The sequence below is a fragment of the Arachis ipaensis genome, chromosome B7, assembly GCF_059453495.1.
Source record: "Arachis ipaensis isolate K30076 ecotype BB chromosome B7, ASM5945349v1, whole genome shotgun sequence".
In the NCBI taxonomy this organism is placed as follows: Eukaryota; Viridiplantae; Streptophyta; class Magnoliopsida; order Fabales; family Fabaceae; genus Arachis; species Arachis ipaensis.
The window spans coordinates 81,559,152-81,583,320 of NC_142442.1; the positions used below are offsets into that span (position 1 = coordinate 81,559,152).

Genomic DNA, 24,169 nt, shown 5'->3' on the forward strand with positions numbered 1-24,169 from the left:
TATTTTCAATTTATTCATCCTAATTAATTGTTTTATATCTTTTGTTCTATTATATGTACCTATGTTGCATATAAAATTTTAAAATGAATTGATTAATTTACTAATTTAGAATATATTTTTTATTTTTAAATATAATAATAAAAAATATTTAAATTACAATACATAATTAAATAGATGCATAAAATTTTTTATCTAACATTATATTAAAATTAAATTAAAAAATATATAATAAATTTAATTATTTTAAAAGAAAAGAAAGAAAAAAATTGTAAATTATGTTTTTATTATTTTATATAAACATACTTTTTATATACAAATTTAATTTTTCTAGTGTTTATATATAATTCTAGTTTCAAATTATAAATACTAATGTACCATTAGTCGTTAATGTGCTAATTGATTCTGTTTTTTATTATTAAATGTGTATAAAAAATTAGTTAGGATAACAAATTTTCTATAATTTAATTAAAATATTTTAAGTTCAAGTTTTAGAAATAAAAAAATATTTTTTTTATAAATTATATATAATGAATAGTATTTTAAGAATAAAATGTTCACTAACTTTTTTAAATTTTTATATCTCCATATATAATTAATAATGTTTAACAAATTTTATTTTAGTGTATATATTTTTGCCCCCACTCCTAAAATTTTCTGGATCCGTCACTGCCTGTATGCTTAGTTCTCATAGTATGTATAACCTCTTGAGCAATAAGAATGATATCTGCACTAACTCTTCCTGGAATAAAACTAACTTGATTGTTAACAATAAGAGAGGACATATGAGGCTTTAATCTTTTCACAATAATCTTTGTAATGATTTTATAGCACATATTGCAACGACTAATAGATCTAAAGTTAGCAAAATTTTTAGGAGCCTGAACTTTAAGAATGATAGAGACTAAAGTTTGATTAACATCCCCAATATGTTCTGAATTTCTAAAAATATTTTGAACCCAAACAAATAAAATTCTTTAAAGTGTCCTGAGAAAATTGGAAGAACTTAGCTGGAAGTCCATCTTTCCCTAGAGCTTTCCATCCTTTTATACTGAAAACCACAGTTTTGATTTCTTCGATTGTAATTCTTTTTTTAATCCTCTCCCTTTCGTGATCTGAGATTTTCGGGAAAGAACCTATAATCGAAAAGGGTGAGTAATCGTCATCAGCACCATATAAATTTTTAAAAAAAGATACTCTCATTCCTTTGAGGATGATAGAAACATCGTCAATCCAGTTCTCTTTATTGTCTTTGAGAGTTATGACTTTATTCCTTCTGATCTTCTCTGACTATTTGTCTTTTGGTGAAAGTAACTAGTGTTTTTATCACCAAACTTAATCATGTTGCATCTTGATATTTGCTGTCAGTAGGCTTCCACTTGAATAATAACCTCTTCATATTCTTTCCAAAGGTCCTTTTATAGTTTCTCAAAGAATGGGTTAAAGACAAAAGATATCCTGCGATTAATTCCTTCCATGCACAACATGATACAATTCTTTTTGTTTTTAGATATGACCAAATACTTTCTTATTCTAAACTTTAGCTTTGTCAATGAAGGTTGTGACGTTCAGCAGCAAATCACCATCCTTATCCTAACTATTCTTCACAAGGTTATTATAATCTTTGTGCTACAACCATGGAGCAAGGAGTTGAAACGGTCTTTCTTCTTTGGCTGATCTTGCCAGCTAAATATTCAAAAGGATAGGAAGAAGATCCGACTTCAACTTAGGCAAATATTCAACACCAACATTAGGAAAGCAATTTGTGAACTCCATATTGCATAGACAACAATCAAGTCTCCGTTTAATATTCCTTCTTTGCCAAGTAAAAGGTGGTCCCGTAAATCCGAAGTCATGAACTCCACACATATTAATGCACATGTTGAAGTTACCATGGTCTTGAGATAGATGAGAGCTCCCTCCCATGTCATTGAGATATAAAATCAAATTGAAGTCTCCTCCTATGCACCATGGTTCATGAAGGTTTGCTACCAGCTCCTCCAAATGGCTCCATAGTCTTCTTTTGTTGGCAAGATGTGGACTTCCACAAACAGCTGTGAATCACTAGAAGTTATTAGTAGGCTAATTTTCATGTCTATGAATTGGTCCTGGATAACCATGGGTTCCACATTTCAATTGTCCTTATTTCATAAGCACCAAATGCCTCCATCGAAGCCTGCTGCTTCGCTAATGAACCAAGAATCAAAACCCATATTTTTAATAATATTTTCTACCTTTTTACCTGACACATGAGTTTTCAATAAGCACAAAAATTAGCATTATATCTATAAGTCATGTCCTTAATAATAATAGAAAATCCTTTAGCTGCAGTTCTTCTGTAATTTCAAATTATAAAATTCATGGATAATATAAAGAGAAATAATTTAAAAATCTTCTGATAAAACAGGCAATCATGCCTCTTTAGACCTTGGGATGGAGGGATATGTATCCCTCTTTGTGTTCTGATCAATGATGACGATATCAGTTGTTCTCACATCCTTGTTAACTTCCTTTGGGTCAATAGGTTCATTTTTTGTGTTGTTGTTTTCTTGGTCCATGTCATTCCCTCCCATATACTTCGAAATGAGAGTCATTGTGGTATGGTTCGTAGTGTCTGCAACTGAAATGTACCATCCGTTGTAGTGTTCCTTATCTAACTCCTTTTATAACATACTGAAACTTCTCCAATAGTCTTCATGCTTCATTTTTTTGTCGTTCTTTATTACTATTATTCTCCACATATTGCACCTAGTTATATTAGGATGTCTTATTAGATTTGTTGTTGTTGCTTGCTTTACTTTGGCTTGTGTTTGCTATTTTTTTCCTACCCATTTCTGATGCTGTCTTCTTCACATGTATCGTGAAATTCTTGATTTAGGCTGGATTTCTGAGGATATGGTTTATTGCTAGGTTTATGAAAATTATTATAATTTTTTCATTGACCATGTGACCTTGCCTTATATGGATTCAGTTTATTTGCATCTCCATTAGTAGCACTTCTTTGATTACTGTCATTCTCATCTTCAGAGCTTTCTTTAGTTAATACTTGGAATCTTATAAAATAAAAGCTTTCCCCTTTTTCTCTCACATTCTCCTCCAATCTGCCTTTATTTCTCCTAGGATTTCTCTTGACAAGCATCCAAGGCCCAAATGGATTACCTTCATTAATGCTTGATTCATTTCCTCTTTGGACCGCATCTTGCATGACCCTAATCTCCTGATTTTCTCCTGAATTATTGTTGTTGACATTAACTTCTTGAATTTACGCTATCATAGAATCTTTCTCATTTAGGGAATTCTTATCCAACAGCTTTCTCATGTGACCAGCTCCTCTTTCCTCCCCACCCTTTTGTGGATTTCGACCACCATCCATTGCTGCCTGAGCTACTTGTGTCAGCATTTTACCTATAAAATCCAGACAGATTTCCTTCTTATGTCCATATTGCCTATGTTTGAAACATATTTGATAAAGCCCTTCATACTCAAGTTTGAATTCTTTACCTAAAGTAGTGAAAGAAGGACCAAATTGTCTTTTTAAATCTAATTCCACACATATGCAGGAAAATTTTCATCTAGAGTGTATAGAGGTTAATTCATCAACCTAAGCATCGTTCCTAGAGTTTTACCAACCTTCCAAAGGATTTATTTGTTATATAGTTCCGTCAGAAGATTAGGGATCCTAATCCAAACAGTCACTTTTCTTATATCAGGTTCTTACAGAATGAATAGAGGTCTCTAATGCTATACCAATAGGTAATGATCCTCAATCGTCCATGGCCCCACAAACAACACATAAGAATAATCTTCTTGATTAAGAAAATGAACTAAGAAAAAGTTTTCGTCCAAATCCATTACACTAACTACATCTTTTCTAACCCACTTTTTGAGGACCCATTTCTCCATGGCTTGGAGATTGAGGTTCTTTCCAAGGGGCTTGACGATCAGAGATCATTTTCATGGCCTACACCAATCCTCATATTCCTCAAGGGTCATTTCAATGCTTGGTTTAGGATTGAAGGGAGTCTCCAGATCTTCTTTTGCTTCCATGAATTCTTGTTTCTACATGTATTCCTCAGCAACCATATCTGCTATTTCTTTTGGGTTAAGATTCTCGAATCCATTATCAACCACTATATCTCGGTAGGAAACTTTATTGCTTGAGGTATTGTTAGCTCCTTTAGCGGCATGGATATCTTTCTTTTGGTGAGTTGCACTCACTCCACCCTTGGCTAAGACCCCTGAAACGTCTTTTATTTCCTCCTCTAGTTGATTCAGAATTAATGTGCAATCCATTTTTTTCTTTGTGCTCCTTGCCACGAGATCCTTCTCCTCCATGACCTTTTCTCAATGTCAGTAGAGAGATTTTCAGCGCTCATCATAAAAAGATTCTATTGTTTTTAGTTATCATTAATTAATATTTAAAATATGAATTAAAATATATTGTTAAATTACTAAATTAAAAAAATTAAATTAATGACTAAAAATAATAACTACAAATAATAAATTCATAGATTTCTAGCATTTTTATCTTGTTTGGATTTGAACACCTCTTCTCATCCACGGAAAAGCCAAAAGGGCAATTCCAATTTCCAAAGAATGTATAATCTTCCGTTACGATGAGAAATCAAAACACATGACAATTATATCCATCTGTGGAGTTGGGCTTAAAAAACGTAACGGACCCCCTGCTTCAAAACAACGTCGTTTGAAGAAGCATCAAGTTCAAGCGCTTCAACCCTTTAGAACCTTCACCCTCCTTGTCTTCCTCTCCTGCTTCTTCTATCTCGATTACATAAGCTTACGCTCTTGAGAAACCACCCTTCTTAGCGTTCCCCTCCCTTCTTCTTTGTCTCCTTCTTCTTCAGCTCTTCCTCACGTGGCTCAGTTTCTCTCCAAAGAGGGCGATCAATGTAATGCTTATGATGGTAACTCAGTTTGGGATGAGTCCTACTTTCTCTACCACTCTGCCAGTTGCTCCTTCTTTGATCAAGGTTTTCGAATTTGATTAGATGAATAGCAAAATAAGTTAATCCATACTAGGAATGAATTAAGCTTTTGATTTGTCAAATTTAGAGCCTAAATTAGTAACATGTACGAATTGAAATTCCGCTATGATTACAAACAACTGTAACATATTGAATGAAAGGAATTGAAGAAGAACCTGATCTCAGAATTGTATCAAAAACCATGAAAGCTTGTTCCTCGTCGAGTGGGCGACTTTGTGTGGGTCTAGTGCAAACCATAGCCTGGGCTTCCAATGCCGTTTGGTTCGGCTACGACATTGCTAAATCACGGTACGAGGAAGATAGAGCCGAGTTCCAAAAAATCAAACTCAGGGATCTCGAACAACTCGATAGGGGTGGAATCCAGCACCACTCTTGCCGGTGAAAACAACCTCTGCCCGATCCATCGGCGACGATAGAGCTTGGTTCAAGATGTGTCACGTAGAGCAGGTGGTCTGGGTCGGGTCTCTGGGCTTGGGCTATAACGATCCAATTTCTGGTACATCATGATCATACTAGAAACTGAGTGCTACTAACTTGTCTTCCTAATTATTATCTATTATTTATTATATGAGCCTGATTCGTTGTTAAAAGCATAGTTATTTTGCGAGTTACTTTTTTTTAAAAAAAACGTTTTGTTTAACGTTCGAAATTGATAAACAGAATCATTCACTACCAGTTCACAAATAATAACAAATAAAGCAGTTATAATCAACCACACTTATTAACATCTCAAGCAGTTAACAACGTTCAATTATCCAGCCTTTATTAGAGTATAAATCTTTAGTTAGAACACCCCTAGATATAGCTAGATAATAATTATATACATATAACATCCCAAGCCCTGACCTGTTCAAGAAGTCCCTAAGCTGGCACCCAGGCTAGCCTAGACTCTATACTCACCTAGTCCCTCTAAACTACTAAAGCGAGGGAAAATATTTTTAGGTCTTCAAAACCAAAACCCGATCAAATGTCATCAAAAGGTGGAACATCTTGTTCTACTCCTCTGCACGATCACACATCGTCTTAGAGTATACTACTGATACTTTATTGATTGGCCTCATAACAGCAACATCGTACTGAGGACTTAGGTTAAAGTTCGTAGATAAACGGGATGTAGATATCGGCTGGTCTCATGGTATATACATATAAACAGATAACGGAGTTCACTCTAGACTCAGAAGACCACCTAGAGCGGAATCCTCTTTGCAAAATGATCGTCAGTAGAGTACCGAAGGGTACTCTTGCTTCCATCTGAAGGGGAGAAGAGAGAGAGAGAAGTGTAAAAACTGGGAAGTTCTTAGAAGGGCCGGGGTTATTAGTTACGTTCATTAATTCTGTGTTGTTTAGCAGACAAATAGCATAATATAGAGAAATAGTAAATAGAAAATACAGATAGATAGAGAAAATAGAGAAAACAGAACACAAACAGAAGAATACAAGAAAATAAAATACAAACACAGAGAATAGAATACAAACAAAGAAAGCATATATTCATACAAGAATCACAACAGAGGAAATGCACAACCAAGTATGATGCATGTCCAGCCCTAGTGCAGGTAATGAGCTCATTTGTCAGTTTCTACCCGCTCCCGACGTAACCCGAAGCAGCTGAAACAGGTATGGTTATTCCAGTAAGCATAAGTACGGTTCTCATTAACCGACATAAGCCATTATATCCTCTATAAGCAGACTCTGCTTTAGGTGGCGGCAATCCAGCCGTGTATGAAATAATGTCCTCTGCAAGTGATCCCAGGTTATCAGTTGCAGGTGTAGCCCTCAATAGCTGTATAGCACTGGAAAACATTCTGTGGTCGACCACTATCTATCTGACTACTTCAATGTAGCAGATGAACACACAAATGTCTCTGGAGTTGCCTTCATGCAACTAATGACCTTTCAACAGCCCCTCTGCTTGTTCTCTAATCTCTTTATCATATTATTCTTTTCTCTTTGTCTCTTTACTCTGCTCTGATTATTCTCTTCTCTTTGTTTCTTTACTTTGCTCTGGTTACTCTTTTCTCTGTGTCTCTTTACTCTGTTTTGATTACTATGGTCCAAGCCCAAGTAAGTCAAAAATGCTCAATCCAAAGATTGGCCTTCACCACTTACCCGATCTCATCGAAAGAGGTCGGGCTCGACATAGGCCCCTCCCCAAAGAGGTTGGGCTCGACATGAGATGGCAAACAACACTTATTCAAATAAGTAACTACCCCCTAAAATCTCTCATCCACTTCTAGAAGCAATATCTCAACAACTCTAAGATAAAGGGACGATTATCCACCTTCAGAAGTGGAACTACTCCAACGATGATTATTGGATCACCACTATAAATACACTGACACACTCAGGTAAAACTAAATTCCAATACTCTCAAAACTTGCTTATCCCCTTGCTAACTTAGACATCGAAGTGTCTTTGTAGATACCACTCCCCATTCTTCAAAACACACAACTCAGACAGCTACTCCCGAACAAAAACAAGTCAGAAACTACTTTTCACTAACGTTTGGATCAATCCTTCAAGTACAATTCATCCATCTCAAATTACCTACGTAATATTATTAAATTATTAAATTAAAAAAATATTAAATTAATGACTATTTATCTTGTTTGGATTTCGAGTTTTGAACCCTCTTCTTATCCACGGAAAAGCCAAAGTGGCAATTCCAATTTCCAAAGAATATATAGTCTTCCGTTAAGATGCGGAATTGGAAACGGTGCACCGTAATTAAATACACTCGGGCCATCCCATTCCGTTGGAAAAAAGGAAGAAGGGTAGTGTATCGGTGTATCCCCGTACAATCATTTCAATTTCATGATACGAAAGATGACCCCACCACACAAATCTAATGTTACTCTTCCATTCCGATTCCTTCTCCTGCAAGTTCTCTCCAAAATGAGATGTTTTCTCATTAAAAAAATTTAGGGACTATTTAGTATTTTAGTTTGAATGTTATTTATTTTTAGAATATCATGAAAACAAATATAAAAAAATAAAAAATAAAAAATAAACCTAATATTTTGAATACATATTCTTGATGATTGGTAATTTTATTTTTTTATTTTAATTTTTTATTTTGATGTATTATTTATTTATTTATTTTATTAAAAATAAGGAGACTCAAACTAACAACTTTTTAAATGTTATTTAAACTATAATTTATTAACTATTTTAATATATTATTAATATAAAATAATTTTATATATGTATTTAATTATATAATATTATATCAGTAAAAATAATTATTTTTTATATTAATTTTATAAATAATCATAAAAAAATAAATATAATTATATAATTAAATAAAATATTTTACACTATTAATACATTAAAATTAATCTCTTCAACAAGGTGTTTATAGAACTTTTGTTAAAAATAAATACTAAATGCTATTTTGCATTAAGGAAACATATAGTATTGAATACAAAATTATTATATATTATGTATTATACGTTAAACATTTCCTTTCTTTATTAAGTTTAGTTAATATGTGCGGACATAAATTAAAATTATTAATTAAAAAATTTATACAAAAAATATATAATTTAATTTTTAATATATTTATTATGAATTTAAATTTTTTAAAAAATAAAGTATGATCTATTATTATTTATTTTATAAATAAAAATAAAAAAATATGATAAAAAAATATTTAATGATAAAAGATTTCACTTTATTTTCTAAATAAAAATTTAAAATTTGGAAGATTCAAATTCATTTATTATTTATTCATTAAAAAAATTTAAAAATTTGTACTAATAATAACCGTAAATAGATATACCACTGTATTCAGTAGGAACGATTGAGCTTCCCTGAAAAAAGGCAGAGAAGGAAAGAATCGCGTTGCGCATTTTAAGACTTTATTAAAGGAAGACTGAGAGACTTATTGTTGACCTTAATGAGTGCTATTGTGTTGTGTTGTGTTGTGTTGTGTGTGCTTCGTTGCTAAGTTTCAGTTTGACTTGGTAGTTACACCTCCCTCACAATTCTCATACTGCATTGTACTGTGATCGATCAATGGAGAGAGCGAAGGAACACGTGGAGCAAATACGGAGGAGCAAATTCTCGATCGGAGGAGCACCCAACCCTCTGACGGAGGACCTCCACCAAGCCGTTAGGAACCTCTCTGCCGAGCTCTACGCTAAGGACGTTCACTTCCTTATGGAACTCATCCAGGTCTCACTCTCATTGATTTTTGTTATGACAATAAATAATGTGTACTCTGGTGTGGTCCCTCCTTAATATGTTCCTTCTCGGTTAACCCCTTGCTCATCAATATTTGTAGTCTTAAATAACATCATTAGAATTAAACTAAACGTGTAGTGTTTTAACAATCAAAATTCGACTCAGTTGATCAATTAAGAACAATTTACCCATGTTGTTTACATGCAAACTACAATAGCACGCAGAACCTGGTGAGATGATAATAATGTAATCTATGTATTGAATAATATTACTCTATTATTAGATTGGTTAGTTTCTGACTCACTTATTTGCTACAACAGAACGCAGAAGATAACCAGTATGATGGAGGAGTGGATCCCACCCTTGATTTCATTATAACTTCGAAGGACATAACAGGCACTGGTGCTACAGCCACTTTGCTCATCTTCAACAATGAAATTGGCTTTTCTACTCGAAACATTGACTCTATATGTAGTGTTGGACGCTCTACTAAGAAAGGCAACAGAATTAAGGGTTATATAGGGGAGAAAGGTAAATTCCCCCACTTATTATTTTGACTTCAATTAAGATGCTAATTCTTAGTATTTATCCACCCTGAATCAATTATTGACAATATTTAATTATGTCTAAAGTATGAGTTTTTATTAGGATATGTGTCTATGAATCGGTCTATTTTTTAAACATTAATTCTGTTATTATTAGACAGCAAAAGTTGCTGTGCAAAATACCATTTTTGTTTAACTATTTATAATAAAGAAATTTGTCTGTGCTTTATCAATTGTAAAAGATCTTGTTAAAAAATGTAGCTTTCTTGCATGTATATCCTCCTCTTGCAGCCACACTACTCCCTTCTTTGTTCTCCTCACTCCACCTCAAATGCTATTCCTTCTTTCTTTTGGATTATTTGTGAAAGGGATCAGATAGAACATTGTTTATTCTGGGTGATATTAAGTTATTATCCATATTGAAACCGCATGGTTTCAATAAATCTGGTTAACCTGTGACAGAATTTCTTTTGTGATTAAACTACAGGGATTGGGTTCAAGAGTGTATTTCTGATCACTTCTCAGCCATATATTTTTAGCAATGGGTATCAGATACGGTTCAATGAAGAGCCGTGTCCACATTGTGGTCTCGGCTACATAGTTCCTGAATGGGTTGAGGAGAAACCAACGCTTCTTGACATCAAACAGATATATGGTGCCGGTGACACACTCCCAACCACAACAATTGTGTTACCTCTTAAGCCAGACAAAGTTGCACCAGTGAAACTGCAGCTCTCCACCATTCATCCTGAAGTTCTGTTATTCCTTTCCAAGATCAAGCGCCTTACAGTCAAGGAAGACAATGATGATCCTAAGCTCAACACAATAAGTGCTGTTTCTATTTCAAGCGAAGTTAATTTCAAGACAAGCAAAAACATCAATGCCGAGTCCTACACACTCCATCTTTCGGAGGAGGAGAATGGTGACTCTGAAAAGGAATGCAGCTACTACATGTGGAAGCAGAAATTTCCTGTCAGATCAGAGAATAGAGTGGAAAGGAGAATGGATGTTGATGAGTGGGTTATAACATTGGCTTTTCCGAATCATGAGAGGCTTCAAAGGGGAAATACCTCACCTGGGGTCTATGCATTTCTTCCCACAGAGATGGTGACCAGCTTTCCTTTCATAATTCAAGCTGATTTTGTGCTGGCTTCATCGAGGGAGACAATCCTGCTGGATAATAAATGGAATCAAGGGATACTCAGCTGTGTCCCTACTGCTTTCATGGAGGCATTCAAATCGCTTATTATTACAACAAATGATGCTCCATTGTCTAGTTTGCCACGGATGTTTCAGTTTCTTCCAGTCAATGCCTCTTCCTATGCGGAATTAAATGTTGTGAGGGATGAAATAAAAGCAATGATGGCCCAAGAAAATATTATTCCCATTGAGACATACACCCAGCAGAAGCACTTTTACAGGCCTTGTGATGTTGGTAGGTTATTGCCTGCTTTTTGGGATATTTTGACCAGTGCTCGTGAGAACGGAATAACTTTTCATAATCTATCTAGCCATGGAAGATATATTCTTTGTTCTTCATTTGACAAAGCTAAATATGACCAGATACACAGTTTCTTAGGAGTCAAACTAGTGAGCAATGAATGGTATGCCAAGTGCATCCAGAGTTCGAATCTTGTGGAGGGAGTGTCAGAAGATGTCTATCTAAAGCTTCTACTTTTTGTTGCTACTAACTGGGCGTCCAGATTTGCTTGTTCTGATATGGGGAACTTACCACTGATAAAATATGTTGGTTCTAATGGGAATATTTCCCAGTTCAGTGTAAATGAGTGCAGATATCATCAGAACCCCAAGGCAATTTTGTTAGCCGATCAAAATCATTCTCGTGTTATCTCATGGCTAATTGATTGGAATAAGGAATTTCAGTGTGTATCCCATCGTTACTTTATGCCTGAGAACATACAACAAGCAATGTGGGCATTCCCCAAGAGACAAACATTGATGGAATGGCTAGAGCATGAAGTCAATGTATCTACCTTGGGTTTATACAAGTTCGCAGTTTGTCTGAGCAAATCTCTCAAGAATCACAAGCTTGTCATCACATATGCTCACTTCTTGTATCACTCTTTTTCAACGGGTTATTTGACACCTCGTGAGGTAGGTGACCTGTGCAGTTCTATGCCACTTGTGGACAATTATGGGAACGTGAAAACAAGCAGAGACGGAGTGGCCGTTCCTGCCAATGGGAGCAAATGGGCAGACTTGGTTGTTTCCAATCCATGGACAAATGATGGTTTTGTTGAATTAGGGGAAGAGTACATGCATCCTTGTCGTTGTGCAGGTCAATCTTCACGTAAAAATGAACTGCTGGACTTCCTTCGCAAATTTGCTGGAGCTTCTGATGTACCTTACATATCTGCTCCATTTTATGGGATTTCTGGTGTAGATACGCCACTTACTAAGGAAAATGTTTTCTTGCTTTTGGACTGGATTCGTAACCTGAAATCTAAGGGTATGAATCTACCTGAGAGGTTCGTAAATTGCATAAAGCGAGGTAGTTGGCTTAAAGTCACTGTCAATGGATACAGGCCACCTTCACAGTCATTTCTAGTTGGTTCTTCCCTCGGAATCATTTTGCAGAATGGGTCTGCTCTTGTCGACATTCCTCTAGTTGATGAGGAGTTCTATGGGCAGAAAATATTGGAGTACAAGGCAGAACTGGGAACAGTGGGAGTCATGTTTAGCTATGAAGAAGCGTGTAACTTTATTGGTAAACGACTTATGTCTCGCGCAGCATCTTTCACTTTGAGTAAAGGCCATGTGCTTTTGATACTTGAGTTTATTCGGTATCTAAGGGTAAAAATGCTTCCCGTGGATCAATTTGTAAACAGCATTAGACGAGGAAGTTGGCTAAAGACATCACATGGTTATAGGTCTCCCGTTGGTTCTGTTTTGCATGATTCAGAGTGGCAAACTGCATCACAAATTAGTGATATACCTTTCATTGACAAGGCTCACTACGGTGAAGAAATATACCGTTTCAAAGACGAGCTTGAGTTGCTTGATGTCATAGTTGGCTTCCGTAATAGTTACCAGCTTGTAGTAGACAACTTGAAATCACCGTCGTGCTTGAAATCTTTGACGGCTAATGCTGTTCTCTTGATTCTGGAATGTATTCATGCTGCTTCTGATAGCTCTGACAAACTGGTTAATGCACTAAAAGCAACCAATTGTTTGAAGACTAATAATGGCTTTAAAACTCCTGGAGAATGTTTCTTGCCTGAGCCTGCATGGCGATGCATTCTTGATGTGTTCACTGGTTTCCATGTCATTGATCTTGGTTTCTATGGAGAAAAGATTTTCATATATAAGAAAGAGCTGAAAAAAACTGGAGTTGTGGTTGATTTTGAAGAGGCAATGAAAACATTTGGTGATGTTTTCAAGAAAAAAGCATCACAGACTGACATAAACAAATGTCATGTTGAGTCATTTCTATCGTGCTGCAGACAAGTGAAAGAAGCTGAGTACAAGTTTCCTTCTGAGTTTTTAGAAATCTTAAGTACTTCCAAATGGTTGCGAACTCGGGTTGGTGATTATAAGTCTCCAGGGGGCTGTATTTTATTTGGTCCAGATTGGAAATCTCTCTCTGCGATTACTCGTCTCCCTTTCATTGATGACAGTGACAGTTGTTATGGCATGGGGGTACATGAGTATAAGGAGGAGCTGAAGAATATGGGGGTTATTACCGAACTGAAACTTGGTGTAGACTTTGTTTCCAGCTGTCTCAGGTTTCCATCAGATCCTTCCAGCATAACTCCTGAGAGTGTCCTATCATTGTTGGAATGCATTCGGCTATTACTTCAGCGCAGTCATTCTCTTAATGAGGACTTCAAGAAAAGATTATCTAAACAATGGTTGAACACCAATGCTGGTCATAGGACCCCAGATAAATGTTTGCTGTTTGGTTCTCAGTGGAATTCGTTTCTTAAACCAATGGATGGACCTTTCATCAATGAGAACTTCTATGGAGCTAAAATTGCAGAGTACGAGAAAGAACTCTGTGAAATTGGAGTTATTACTGATGTTAAGAAAGGATGCTCGTTAATTGCCAGCAACATAGATTTACATTCTGACTATCCCACCATTGTACGAATATACAGGTACTTGAAAGAACACCATTGGATACCAGAGAATGGAGGCAACAGGATTTGGGTTCCCAAGGGAGATGATAATGGAGAGTGGGTCAATCCCAAAGAATGTGTCAAATGTGACAAGAATGAATTATTTAGTTCGAGGTTATATGTTCTTCAAAAGTATTATGATAAAGACTTGTTTCCTCTCTTCTCGGATATGGGTGTCAGGGGCGAGCCATCACTTGTTGATTATATTGAGTTATGGAAGGAATGGGAGAGTTCCAGGGAAAAAATTTCACAGGATGAATGCTGCAAGTTCTGGACTTACCTTTTGCAACACAGAACCAAGAAGTCAGAGACGATGATTGCTGAGAATTTGATGAAGCTACCTGCTACATCAGACTCTGATAAAGTAGTTTTGCTAGAGAAATGTGATGTATTTGTTGCTGATAACCTTCACTTGAAGAATCTTTTTCAGCAAGATGGTGTATTTGTCTGGTATCCTAAGCAAAGCTTGGCATCATTGCCCAGGTCAGAATTGTTAGACTTGTACAAGAAAATTGGTGTGCGCACCATATCTGAGTCTGTTCTCAAGGAAGAATCATCCTTAGTAGATGATGGAAAATTCACACAAGTGGACCCAAGAAATGTTTTCAACGGGAAAGGGTTGGTTAAACTTATTCTTGGATTTCTTGCATGTTCTAGCCTCAGAATGGAAGCAGAGAAAAGGCATGAAGCTGTTCAAGATATTCTTAACCTCACTGTCTGTGAGACAATGGAGCAAGTCACTGTAAGCTATAGTTTGCCATTATCATCAGGGGATGTCATTACTAAGGAGGCAAACAGGATGATACGTTGGGAAAGGGAAAGTGAAAGCTCAAAGCTCTTCACTCAAAAGATGGACTGGAGCAGCGGAAAAGCAAGCATGCTAAAATATGCTACATATTTCTGCGAAGCAATCTCTGTCGGTGTACTGTCTGAGAATGTTGATCATGTACCTGCTTTATCCGAGTTGATTAAATTGGCTTTCGTGCTCAAGTTTGATGAAGAAGCTGTTGATTTCTTGATGGAGTCCAAGGATCTGCAGATTTTTTGGGAGGATGAGGAGTTCCTCAGTTCTGCCTTCCCAGTTGACTAGGTTTGCTTCTGTGACCTCAATTTCTGTTGCCATTTTCTGCAAAAAAAAAAAAATGATAATGATGTGATTTTTATTGTGTTTGTTTTGTTGTTGCAGGTTTTATGGAGTATTGGGGCACTCTTAAAATATGCTGCTGATTCACGGATCAAATAATGGTATTGTATTGTTAAAATATTGCTGTTGATTTGTGGATGTTATCGTTTATCATGGTGTGTGTGTTTGTTTATATTGGGTTTGGTTTTTACTTTGTTGTCGCACACTTGTAATTCGAGGTGCTGTATGTTCCTGATTTGGTGTCCTTTTGCATTTTGAACCTTTGGGGTTCCCTTCATGGAAGTATGGAACTCAGCAACATGATAATTGCTCTTTATATAAGTAGTTAAGAACTGTAAAAGGGATAAATGCGTAGCAGCGAACATTATAGTTTGTGTACTTTTCTGGACTCGTTTTATTTGGTATTAATACATATTAATACATCATGATGACATAAGCTATAGGCGATGCCATATACATAGGTGAAGTTTTCATCTATTTCTTCAAATTCTCTATTCCACCAGATAACAGAATAAATTGGTAGCAGAGAAAACTTAGATGTAGTTACATAAAGTCTAGAAGTAGTAGCAGTTGACTAGACCTGGTTGATGGTATTAGAAGGTGGGAATTGACAAGTTCTAACATAATTTAGGGTCAGGTGATGGTGTCTTCATTCTTTCTAACATGTACCTAGTATCGTAATCAGTTGTGTGGTCTTGGAGGAGCAACCATACGCCTCCTGTCATCGATACCAGCACATGAACACGTTGGATAGTAACATGACTTAACCTTGAACAATCTCTTCACATTCCCAGCCCCAAACTTCTTTGCCTTTTTCCCTTTTCTCTTTGTCCTTGGTTCTTTTCCAGGTTTAGCAATCGGAGTTTCCTAATGACAACGGAATCAGGAAAATTGTTTTTATTATTTATTGTCTTCATTATCTCTTTCTTGTTTTTGAATGATTAGAACTCAAGAAGATAACAAATAACAAGGGAAAGTGCTTACAGAATTTAAGCTGTCAGAGGTTAAGCTTGCAGATTTATCCGAGCCTGACTCCGATGGCGGCCTTATTACACTGTCAGTGCTGTGCGCCTTCTGGTGCATGGCAGCAATGCTATGCTTCTCACCTGTAATTGCCACACACACTGTTTATATATATCTAAATTTGCAGAAAAAAAACAATGAAGGTGCTTTTTCTGTCCTATGTTATTCAATCTTTATTCACTCACCTCCTTCTTCTTCCTCTTCTTCTTCTTCCTCTTCATCGTCCTCATCATGATCTTCTTCTTCTTCTAATGATAATAATTCTTCTTGTTCTACTTTTGCCTTATTGGCCTCAATGCAATATATTCTGAAGCTTGGAGATCCTGGTAGAAATATGCCAAATTCTTCACGCTGTTCATTTACATCAATACTTCCCTTTGCATCTACAAATACCTCATCGTCTTCCTTTGTTTCTTCAGTCTGTCCTTTCTGTATTTCAATATCTTCCAAAGCCTTTTCAATAACATGACTCACTTTTTCTTTGCCATCATCATGATCATTGTGTTTGTCATCCTTCTTCAAGTTGCTTTCTTGAGAAGCTTTCACTTTCTCTTGTCCATCATGATTGTTATGTTTCTCATCCTGCTTTACGTTCTCTTGAAATTCTTCCACTTTTTCTTGGCCATAATGATCCTTGTGCTTGTTATCCTGTTCTACCTTGCTCTCATTGCTATCGTCCACTTTCTCTTGGTTATGGTGATGATTGTGCTTGCTATCCTTCTCTACGTCTCTCCCCTCTACAGATTCATGTTTAGCTGTAGAAGTGGGCAATGGAACCACTCTCGATGGCTTCTCTGCGGTTAGCTCCCGCACCGGCAATTCCTCTTTGGTGGAAACCTCCTCGGCCGGTGGTTTGGTTCCGTTAGAAGATTGAGAATTGTTATCCCTATTCCCACCATCCTTCAACAGCTCCTTCTCAGCTTGAAGCTTGGTTGCGTTTCTACGTTTTTTAAACTCTTCGAACCTGCGAACTGTACCTGAATTAAGCTTTATTTTTGAATTGGCACCCCCCATTGCAGAGAGAGAAAGAAAAAAGTGTATTTGCAATGAAGAGTCCAAGTGCAGAGATGGGATTGTTGTTGTTGAGATCAAGAAATTAAAGATGGAAACGTCGAGAATTCTGAGGTTTGATTTTAAAGGGCAACTAAATTTGGTGTAGCAACTAAATTAACCAAAAGGGTCTTGTACACTCTGTGTTTGCAGTTATTTTCTCTCATTAATAGAAAAAAAATGCAGTGCTGAAATTGCAAATTTAGGATCCATCAAAACTAAGAAGTGTTGTTACAACTTAGGATAACTGCATAAGTATATTGAGGTGTTACTTGACAGAGTAGAATATTCAAGGTTGGTAACTTTCAACAATGCAGAGCCTAAAATTGCAATGTACCAGCTAACCAAATTATCTAAATCTGGCATTGTATTCACTCCTCAACACAAAAATAGGGTACCATGTGTGATTGGTGGTAGAGCAGTATAACAAAATGGTCTGGGCGCCTTTGACAGGTAAATAGGTCAACTCTCGAGTATCCTATTATTCAGGGTAGAGGCTGAATTTCACGCTATTCATTTTCTTATTCTTGTTCCTAACAAACTTAACAACATGTTGCCTCTAATTCAGAGAAAAAGAAAATGTCTATGCCTATGTGGAATGAAATTGAACTGACATTGTAATGAAAAAATAATTGATTGTGTTTCTTTTGGATATGAAGCTGTAAAGTGAAAAACTGTAGGACGTAAGAAAACGACGTTGAAAAATATCCCTACATGTAGGACTTTTTTCCTTCTTGTTATCAAATGTTTTAAAAGTGTTCAAGATAATATCAATGAAAAATCTAAATAAAAAGAGTTTAAAAAAATTAACTTTAATTACTGCTTAGAATATTTCTTTTTTTTTTTTTACTTCGATCCTATTTTTTTATATGATTTTGTTCTTATTATTTTGTTATTTTAAGACAAATTAAATATTATTTCATACATTACAAAATAAAATTCTAGAGACGGGTTCAAATGTTGATCGTACTACAAAGGTACAAATTGAATTGATGCCCTAAATTCTACTATGATATTTGTAACACGACTCTCGCATTGGCGCATTGGGTCACTTTTACAATTCCAGCATCAAATTCCCACACTATGAGAGTATGAGGCGCTTTTTGCACAAATCATTTATGTTTCTTTTTTCCTGCTCCAAAGATTTAGAATTAAGTAAAAAAATTATATATTTAAAATTAAAATGAATACTTCTATTTTATTTTTTATTTACTATTTTTATTATATTCATAACTACTCATACCTTGTACTCCTAGCTTTCTTGTTTTATGGATATTTATGGTTATTTCTCCTTTATATATAGGAAGCAAGGTTCTGAAAACCGGACCGGACCGGCCGGTCCGACCGGTTTAACCGCAAACCGATGACATAAACGGTTTGGTTCAACATAAAAAACCGCTAAAATCAAAACCGTTCTCAAACCGCTGAACCGGCCGAGAATCGGTCGGTCGGACCGAACCGGGACCCGGCCGGTTTTGAAAAACGGCGTCGTTTTCCGTTCTATTATAAAATGAAATGGCCAGGTCTCCATAGCCTCAACCCCTCGAGCCATTCTTCAATCTTTCTCCCCAAAACACAACCCTAGAGTACATGTTCCCCACCGCCACAGGGCTCAGCGCCGCCGTTCGTTGCTCTCAAGCACCACCGTGTTTTCGTCCGATCGTCCGCGCTTCTCCCTCATTCAGAAATTGGTGCGTCTTCCTCGAGCTCGCCATCATTCCCTGCCTCGCTGGTCTTTGTCTGCTCAAACCCTAGCCTCGATCACTCTCCTCTTCAAGCTGTGTTACCTCCGCCGTCGAATCTGGTCCAACTGTCGTCCCTACTGTTTCAGCGTTGTCGCAGCTCGTCTCTGCCGTCGCGTTGCATTTGCTCCACTCTCCTCTGCCGTCGCGTCGTGCTGCAAAGGGAAAAGAAGGGGTGGAGGTCGCGGGAGGAGGCGCGTGAAGGGTGAAGCCTTTGCTGCTTCCGCCGTGTTTGAGCTCGAAGACAGCCGCCAGTGCTGCTACCTCTGTTGCTGCCTCTGTCGTGCCTTGCCATCATGTTACCACTGATTTCATCTGCCTCTGTTGCTTCAAAATCATGCTAAATTTATGGGTATCCGTCCTTTTTGAATATGTTTATAAATAATAAGATTAGACATTGATTTTTCTGAATTCTGATTATGGTTTTGTTCAAATTTACTGATGGCTTTGTTTGTAGTTGCTGGTTTTGCTGGGTGAAGGTTTAGTGTTTTGGAATGTTTTATAATGTGCTAATGTTTGTAATTGATGGCTTTGTTTGTAATTGATGAAAGTTTAGTGTTATTGTGATTATTGGTTAATGTTTTGGTTTGGTGTTCTCTCTTTTCCAGATTTCCCTTCTCCTGTATTTCTGTATGTTGCTGAATTGGTAATCAATAAATTTGCCTTTTTACTGTAAATCAGGACTTTACTAGACTTTACTAGGATCTGTTAAATTTGTTGCTTGTTGCTGAATTTGTTGCTTCCCAGTCACAGCATCAGAAGAGAAGTTGGTGAATAAGGTTTTAAACTGTGAAATCATGTGTTGTTGCTTGAATTTTAGGAGAAAGAGCAATGTAATGTATTCCTATTTATGATTCCATAAGACCAAGGTTAAATTAACAATTCAGGTGGAGAGTTTTGTTTATGAGTAATTAAATGCACAAAACAAGAATAGGATTGCTAATTAAATTTGGAATTTCTTATTAGTGACTTGTTAAGGTGCTGTTGTTGTTAAGGTGCTGTTTTGCTATGGCACTATGCTGCTGTGAATAAGGTTTTAAACTGTGAAATCATGTGTTGTTGCTTGAATTTTAGGAGAAAGAGCAATGTAATGTATTCCTATTTATGATTCCATAAGACCAAGGTTAAATTAACAATTCAGGTGGAGTTGAGTTTTGTTTATGAGTAATTAAATGCACAAAACAAGAATAGGATTGCTAATTAAATTTGGAATTTCTGATTATGACTTGTTAAGGTGATGTTGTTGTTAAGGTGCTGTTTTGCTATGGCACTATGCTGCTGTTTTGTAATGGTTGTTGCTGAATGCTACTCTGTTTTCATTGTGTTGTAGTTGTTGGTTTTGCTTTGATTTGTAGTTGCTGGTTGTGTTGGTTTTGTTAGCTTTGTTTGTAATTGCTGGGTGAAGGTTTAGTGTTTTGTAATTGCTGGCTTTGTTTTCTAATTGCTAGTTTTGCTGAGGGCTCCTAATTGATGACATTTAATGTAGTTTTTTAAATTTGAAAACTATTTTAATCTTTATGTTATACTATAATTATATTTTAGGATGCTTATTTATAATTTTATTATTTTATTTTAAAACGATTTTTTCGGTTGAACCACCGGTTAGACCGGTTAGACCAGTGAACCAGTGAACCAGTAGTTAGAGCGGTTTGATGATCGGTCCGGTTTTCTGAACCTTGATAGGAAGAGAAATACCTATTAAAAAGAGTATTTCACACCAATAAAATTTTTAAAAAATAGAATGATGTTAATGTAGTAACAGAGAACAGAATATTTGAAGGAGATAGAACTTGCATTTTAATTTTGGAAATTTTGTATATTTAGTTATTATACAATTATAAAGTTACTTTTGCTGTTGTCATTTCTAATTTACTAGCGACTTGATTAACTTTACAGTGTGGTTTGAGTTTTTTTTTTTTTTTTTTTGAAAACTATAAAATAATAAATGAATAAAATATGAAAATATTTAAAAGAATTACTCTGCTAGATATATATCAATAAAAAAAATACTATTTATATATTAAAATTAATTATCAAATTTAATTATCATGTATTTATGTACATATAAATAAATAAATATATATATATATATATATATATAATTTAATTTATTTTTAATATATATTTTATATTTAATATATATTTTATATTAATAATTAATTTTATTAGTTAATTTTAATGTGGACCTAACATATTCTTATATTAATAATATCATCAAACTCATTTAAATTACTCCTAAAAACAGAAAGAAAGATGAGATAAGTACATTACAATATTATAATAAGAAACAACAATATATAAGATACATAAAAAAGTCTTAATTAGCATATTTAGTGTTGTTAATCGAAAAATACTAGAAGACCATTAAAATTTATTATTATTGATCATTCGTTAGCCATCAATATTTAAAAGTGTGGTCTAAAAACATGTCATTGAATTATTAAACTAAAGAAATTGAGTTAATGGCTAAAAGTGATGACCAAAAATAATAAATTTTAATAGCGCACTAATATTTCTCTTGTTAATTTTAAAGGGTCTGAACCCATTTAGTTGCAGAAACGACGGGTTGTGAGTGAGAATATGTATGGTGGTTTTAATCAATAGTCAGCAAGACCATGAGGAGGAAGTGCATTGTTGATATTAAGAAGCATATGAAGAAGATACTTCCATGACGTTATTACTTGAAGTGGAAGAAGATGAGGATGAAGATGGTGAAGAACGTGCTTTCTTGCTTATGATGATACTACCACTCCCAACACTCCTTTTCTTCACCGATAAGCGACACAGAACCCAATCTCCTATATCGCAAGCATTGTTATTAGCATGTAGAGTAGTACTAACCAGGCGATATTCATGCAAGACCCAGTGAGTTCTAGTGCCATTGGGAGATTTCCCTTGGTAAAACACTAGGGTTTTTCTAATGCCAAGAATGCTATTATCGTCACTATTATTAGAAGATGAAATGATTCTTTTGTCGGATCCTGTTGCCTTCCAATAGCCAGAGGTGGTTGTTCGGTTCATGCGGCTTCCATTTCTATACTTGGGTTCCTTGCTGCTGAAGAAATACATCTCTTGATGTTCATCACAATTTCCTATGTATCAAAATAACAATATATTAACCATCATGTTATGTATGTGACTATTTAATATACATACGTATACGGGTACATATGTAGGTACCTGGCAAATCCCAAGGATCATAGTTGGAGAGATTGATGTCAGGAATCATGGAAGCGGGCAAGGGGAATGAGAAGACCTTACATTTCAAATACTGAAACACAAGCTCTTCATCCGTTGGCTGGAATCTGAATCCAGGAGGCATTCTACTTACCCCATTCTTCTTCACAAAATTTAACTTTTCCATTATTTGATTGTATTATATTCTCTCTACTCTCTGATACTATACATGCACATCGATGAAATTCAGTTAAGCTAACATGGAACTATATTTATACAAGAGAAAAGCGACACATATATAGTATATATGATAGCATGCATCCACTTTAATTTGTTCTATTGACAAATTAATTAAACAAATCTTCTTCTCTTATCGTGCTCTTAAAGATCTTTTTCTTTCCCTTTTGACATGATGCCTAACCTTTATATCGTAATAAAGTCGTCATAGTCGTTGTTGGAAAGAATATTATTATATATTACTATTATGTGTTATATATATGTAGTTGTGTCCGTCATAATATATAAAAATATATAAAAAATAATTATTTTTTAAATAGAAACACGTATATTCAATTTTATTATAAAAAATTTATAAAGTTAATTAAATTTAAAATTTTATTATTTTTAATATTAAAAATAATAAAATCAATGAATAATAAATTTACTTATTTTTAAAGTATAATAATTACTCATTAATAGTAATATATAATTTGTTATTAAATTAAAATATTTATGTTAGAATCTTATCTTTTTTCAAGAATTTTTTTAAATAATATTAGTAGTTAAATTTATAAATATTTTTCATGATTTATGAATAAAATTTTTAAATTCTTTCACTCTTACGTTAAAATCGATTTGATTAAATATAATTTAACATGACATAAAAATTTTTTTGAATTACTTTTTTATTGTCATAGTAAAAAAATCTATTAGGGAGAACTATTTTCGTTAAAATCTACTTAGAAATATTTTATATTCTACTATATATCCTAATTACTCTTGAAATCAAAGTAATATGACCAATATTACTACTTGTTAAAATTTACTAACATATTTTATCTATTCTTGAGTTGAATTAGCTGTATATGTACTTAAAAATAGTTTCATATTTTTTGTTAACGTAAACACCTACTAAAACTGCTAAAGATAAGATAAATGCACAATATCTTATTATAACGATGATGGGTTTATTAGTACAAAGTAATTTACAATATTTTTTTTCTTATTTCAAGATAAATAAAAAAAATTACTGAAAAAAGATATAATACAATTTATACTTATCATTTATGTATAAGCACCATTACATTTAATCATAATCCCCACAAAAAGAGAGAAAAGCAAAAAAGACGAAGAAGAAAAAAAAGACAACGCACAATAGTTTTTATAGATGTTATTTTATCACTCAATCTTCTAAATTAAAAATGAAATTAAGCACGTGAAAAATATAATTTAAACATTAAAAAAATTTAACATGTGAAAAGTTATGATAAATTAACTTGTATAGAATAAATAAAATTTTTAATAAAAATACAAAAACTTAATAAATAAATAGGAACAAAATAAAAAATATAAAAGAGATAGAGGATAATATAACGAATAATAATGTTTCATAGTTTATTAAAAAAATAAAAAGTAAAAATAATGCATCATAAAAAGTAAAAAAAAAAAGTATTAACGAATAAAAGAGCAATTGGTTAGTTATTGCTAGTGTGATCAAATAAAATATTAAATAATTTAATATTCATCTCAATCAAATCAAATAAATAATTATGACATTCTTAAAAATTATTAATCAAAATATATAAAATAAAAAATTAATATAAATTAAAATAAAATTAATTTATTTATTTCAATCAAATTAAATAATTTATGTAATTAATTAGTCATAGTTAATGTATCCAAACAAAATATTAAATAATTTAATATTTATTTTAATTAAATTAAATAAATAATTAATTACAACATTCTTAAAAATTATTAATTAAAATATATAAGACAAAAAATTAATAAAATTAAAATATAATTAATTAGTTATAATTAATATAATTAAATAAAATATCAAATTATTTGATATTTATCTCAATAAAATCAAATCAAATAAATAAATAATTAATTAACACATTTAAATGAATCAAATAAAATAAATTAAAAAATATATAAT

The 24,169-nt window shown here is 34.1% G+C and overlaps 3 protein-coding genes and 1 long non-coding RNA gene across 4 annotated transcripts; 2 read left to right on the forward strand and 2 right to left on the reverse strand.

Annotated features, from left to right (window-relative positions):
* Nucleotides 1-8,807: 8,807 nt before the first annotated feature.
* Nucleotides 8,808-15,394, forward strand: LOC107630845 (uncharacterized). The gene is made up of 4 exons (XM_016334101.3): nt 8,808-9,179; nt 9,509-9,719; nt 10,221-14,962; nt 15,059-15,394. The coding sequence occupies exons 1-3, from the start codon at nt 9,021-9,023 to the stop codon at nt 14,960-14,962; spliced, it is 5,112 nt and encodes a 1,703-aa protein (XP_016189587.1). The 5' UTR covers nt 8,808-9,020; the 3' UTR covers nt 15,059-15,394.
* LOC107633512 (uncharacterized) lies at nt 15,387-17,485 on the reverse strand. The gene is made up of 3 exons (XM_016337130.3): nt 16,225-17,485; nt 16,001-16,122; nt 15,387-15,883 (listed from the first exon to the last, which is right to left on the reverse strand). Exons 1-3 carry the CDS (start codon nt 17,051-17,053, stop codon nt 15,698-15,700), a joined length of 1,137 nt encoding a protein of 378 aa, XP_016192616.2. The 5' UTR covers nt 17,054-17,485; the 3' UTR covers nt 15,387-15,697.
* A 1,147-nt stretch (nt 17,486-18,632) lies between these two features.
* LOC148553142 (uncharacterized) lies at nt 18,633-22,288 on the forward strand. The gene is made up of 2 exons (XR_015892354.1): nt 18,633-19,183; nt 21,388-22,288. It is a non-coding gene; the product is annotated as an uncharacterized LOC148553142 (long non-coding RNA).
* LOC107634591 (NAC domain-containing protein 41) lies at nt 21,073-22,325 on the reverse strand. The gene is made up of 2 exons (XM_016338020.3): nt 22,012-22,325; nt 21,073-21,923 (listed from the first exon to the last, which is right to left on the reverse strand). Exons 1-2 carry the CDS (start codon nt 22,193-22,195, stop codon nt 21,472-21,474), a joined length of 636 nt encoding a protein of 211 aa, XP_016193506.1. The 5' UTR covers nt 22,196-22,325; the 3' UTR covers nt 21,073-21,471.
* Nucleotides 22,326-24,169: the final 1,844 nt, after the last annotated feature.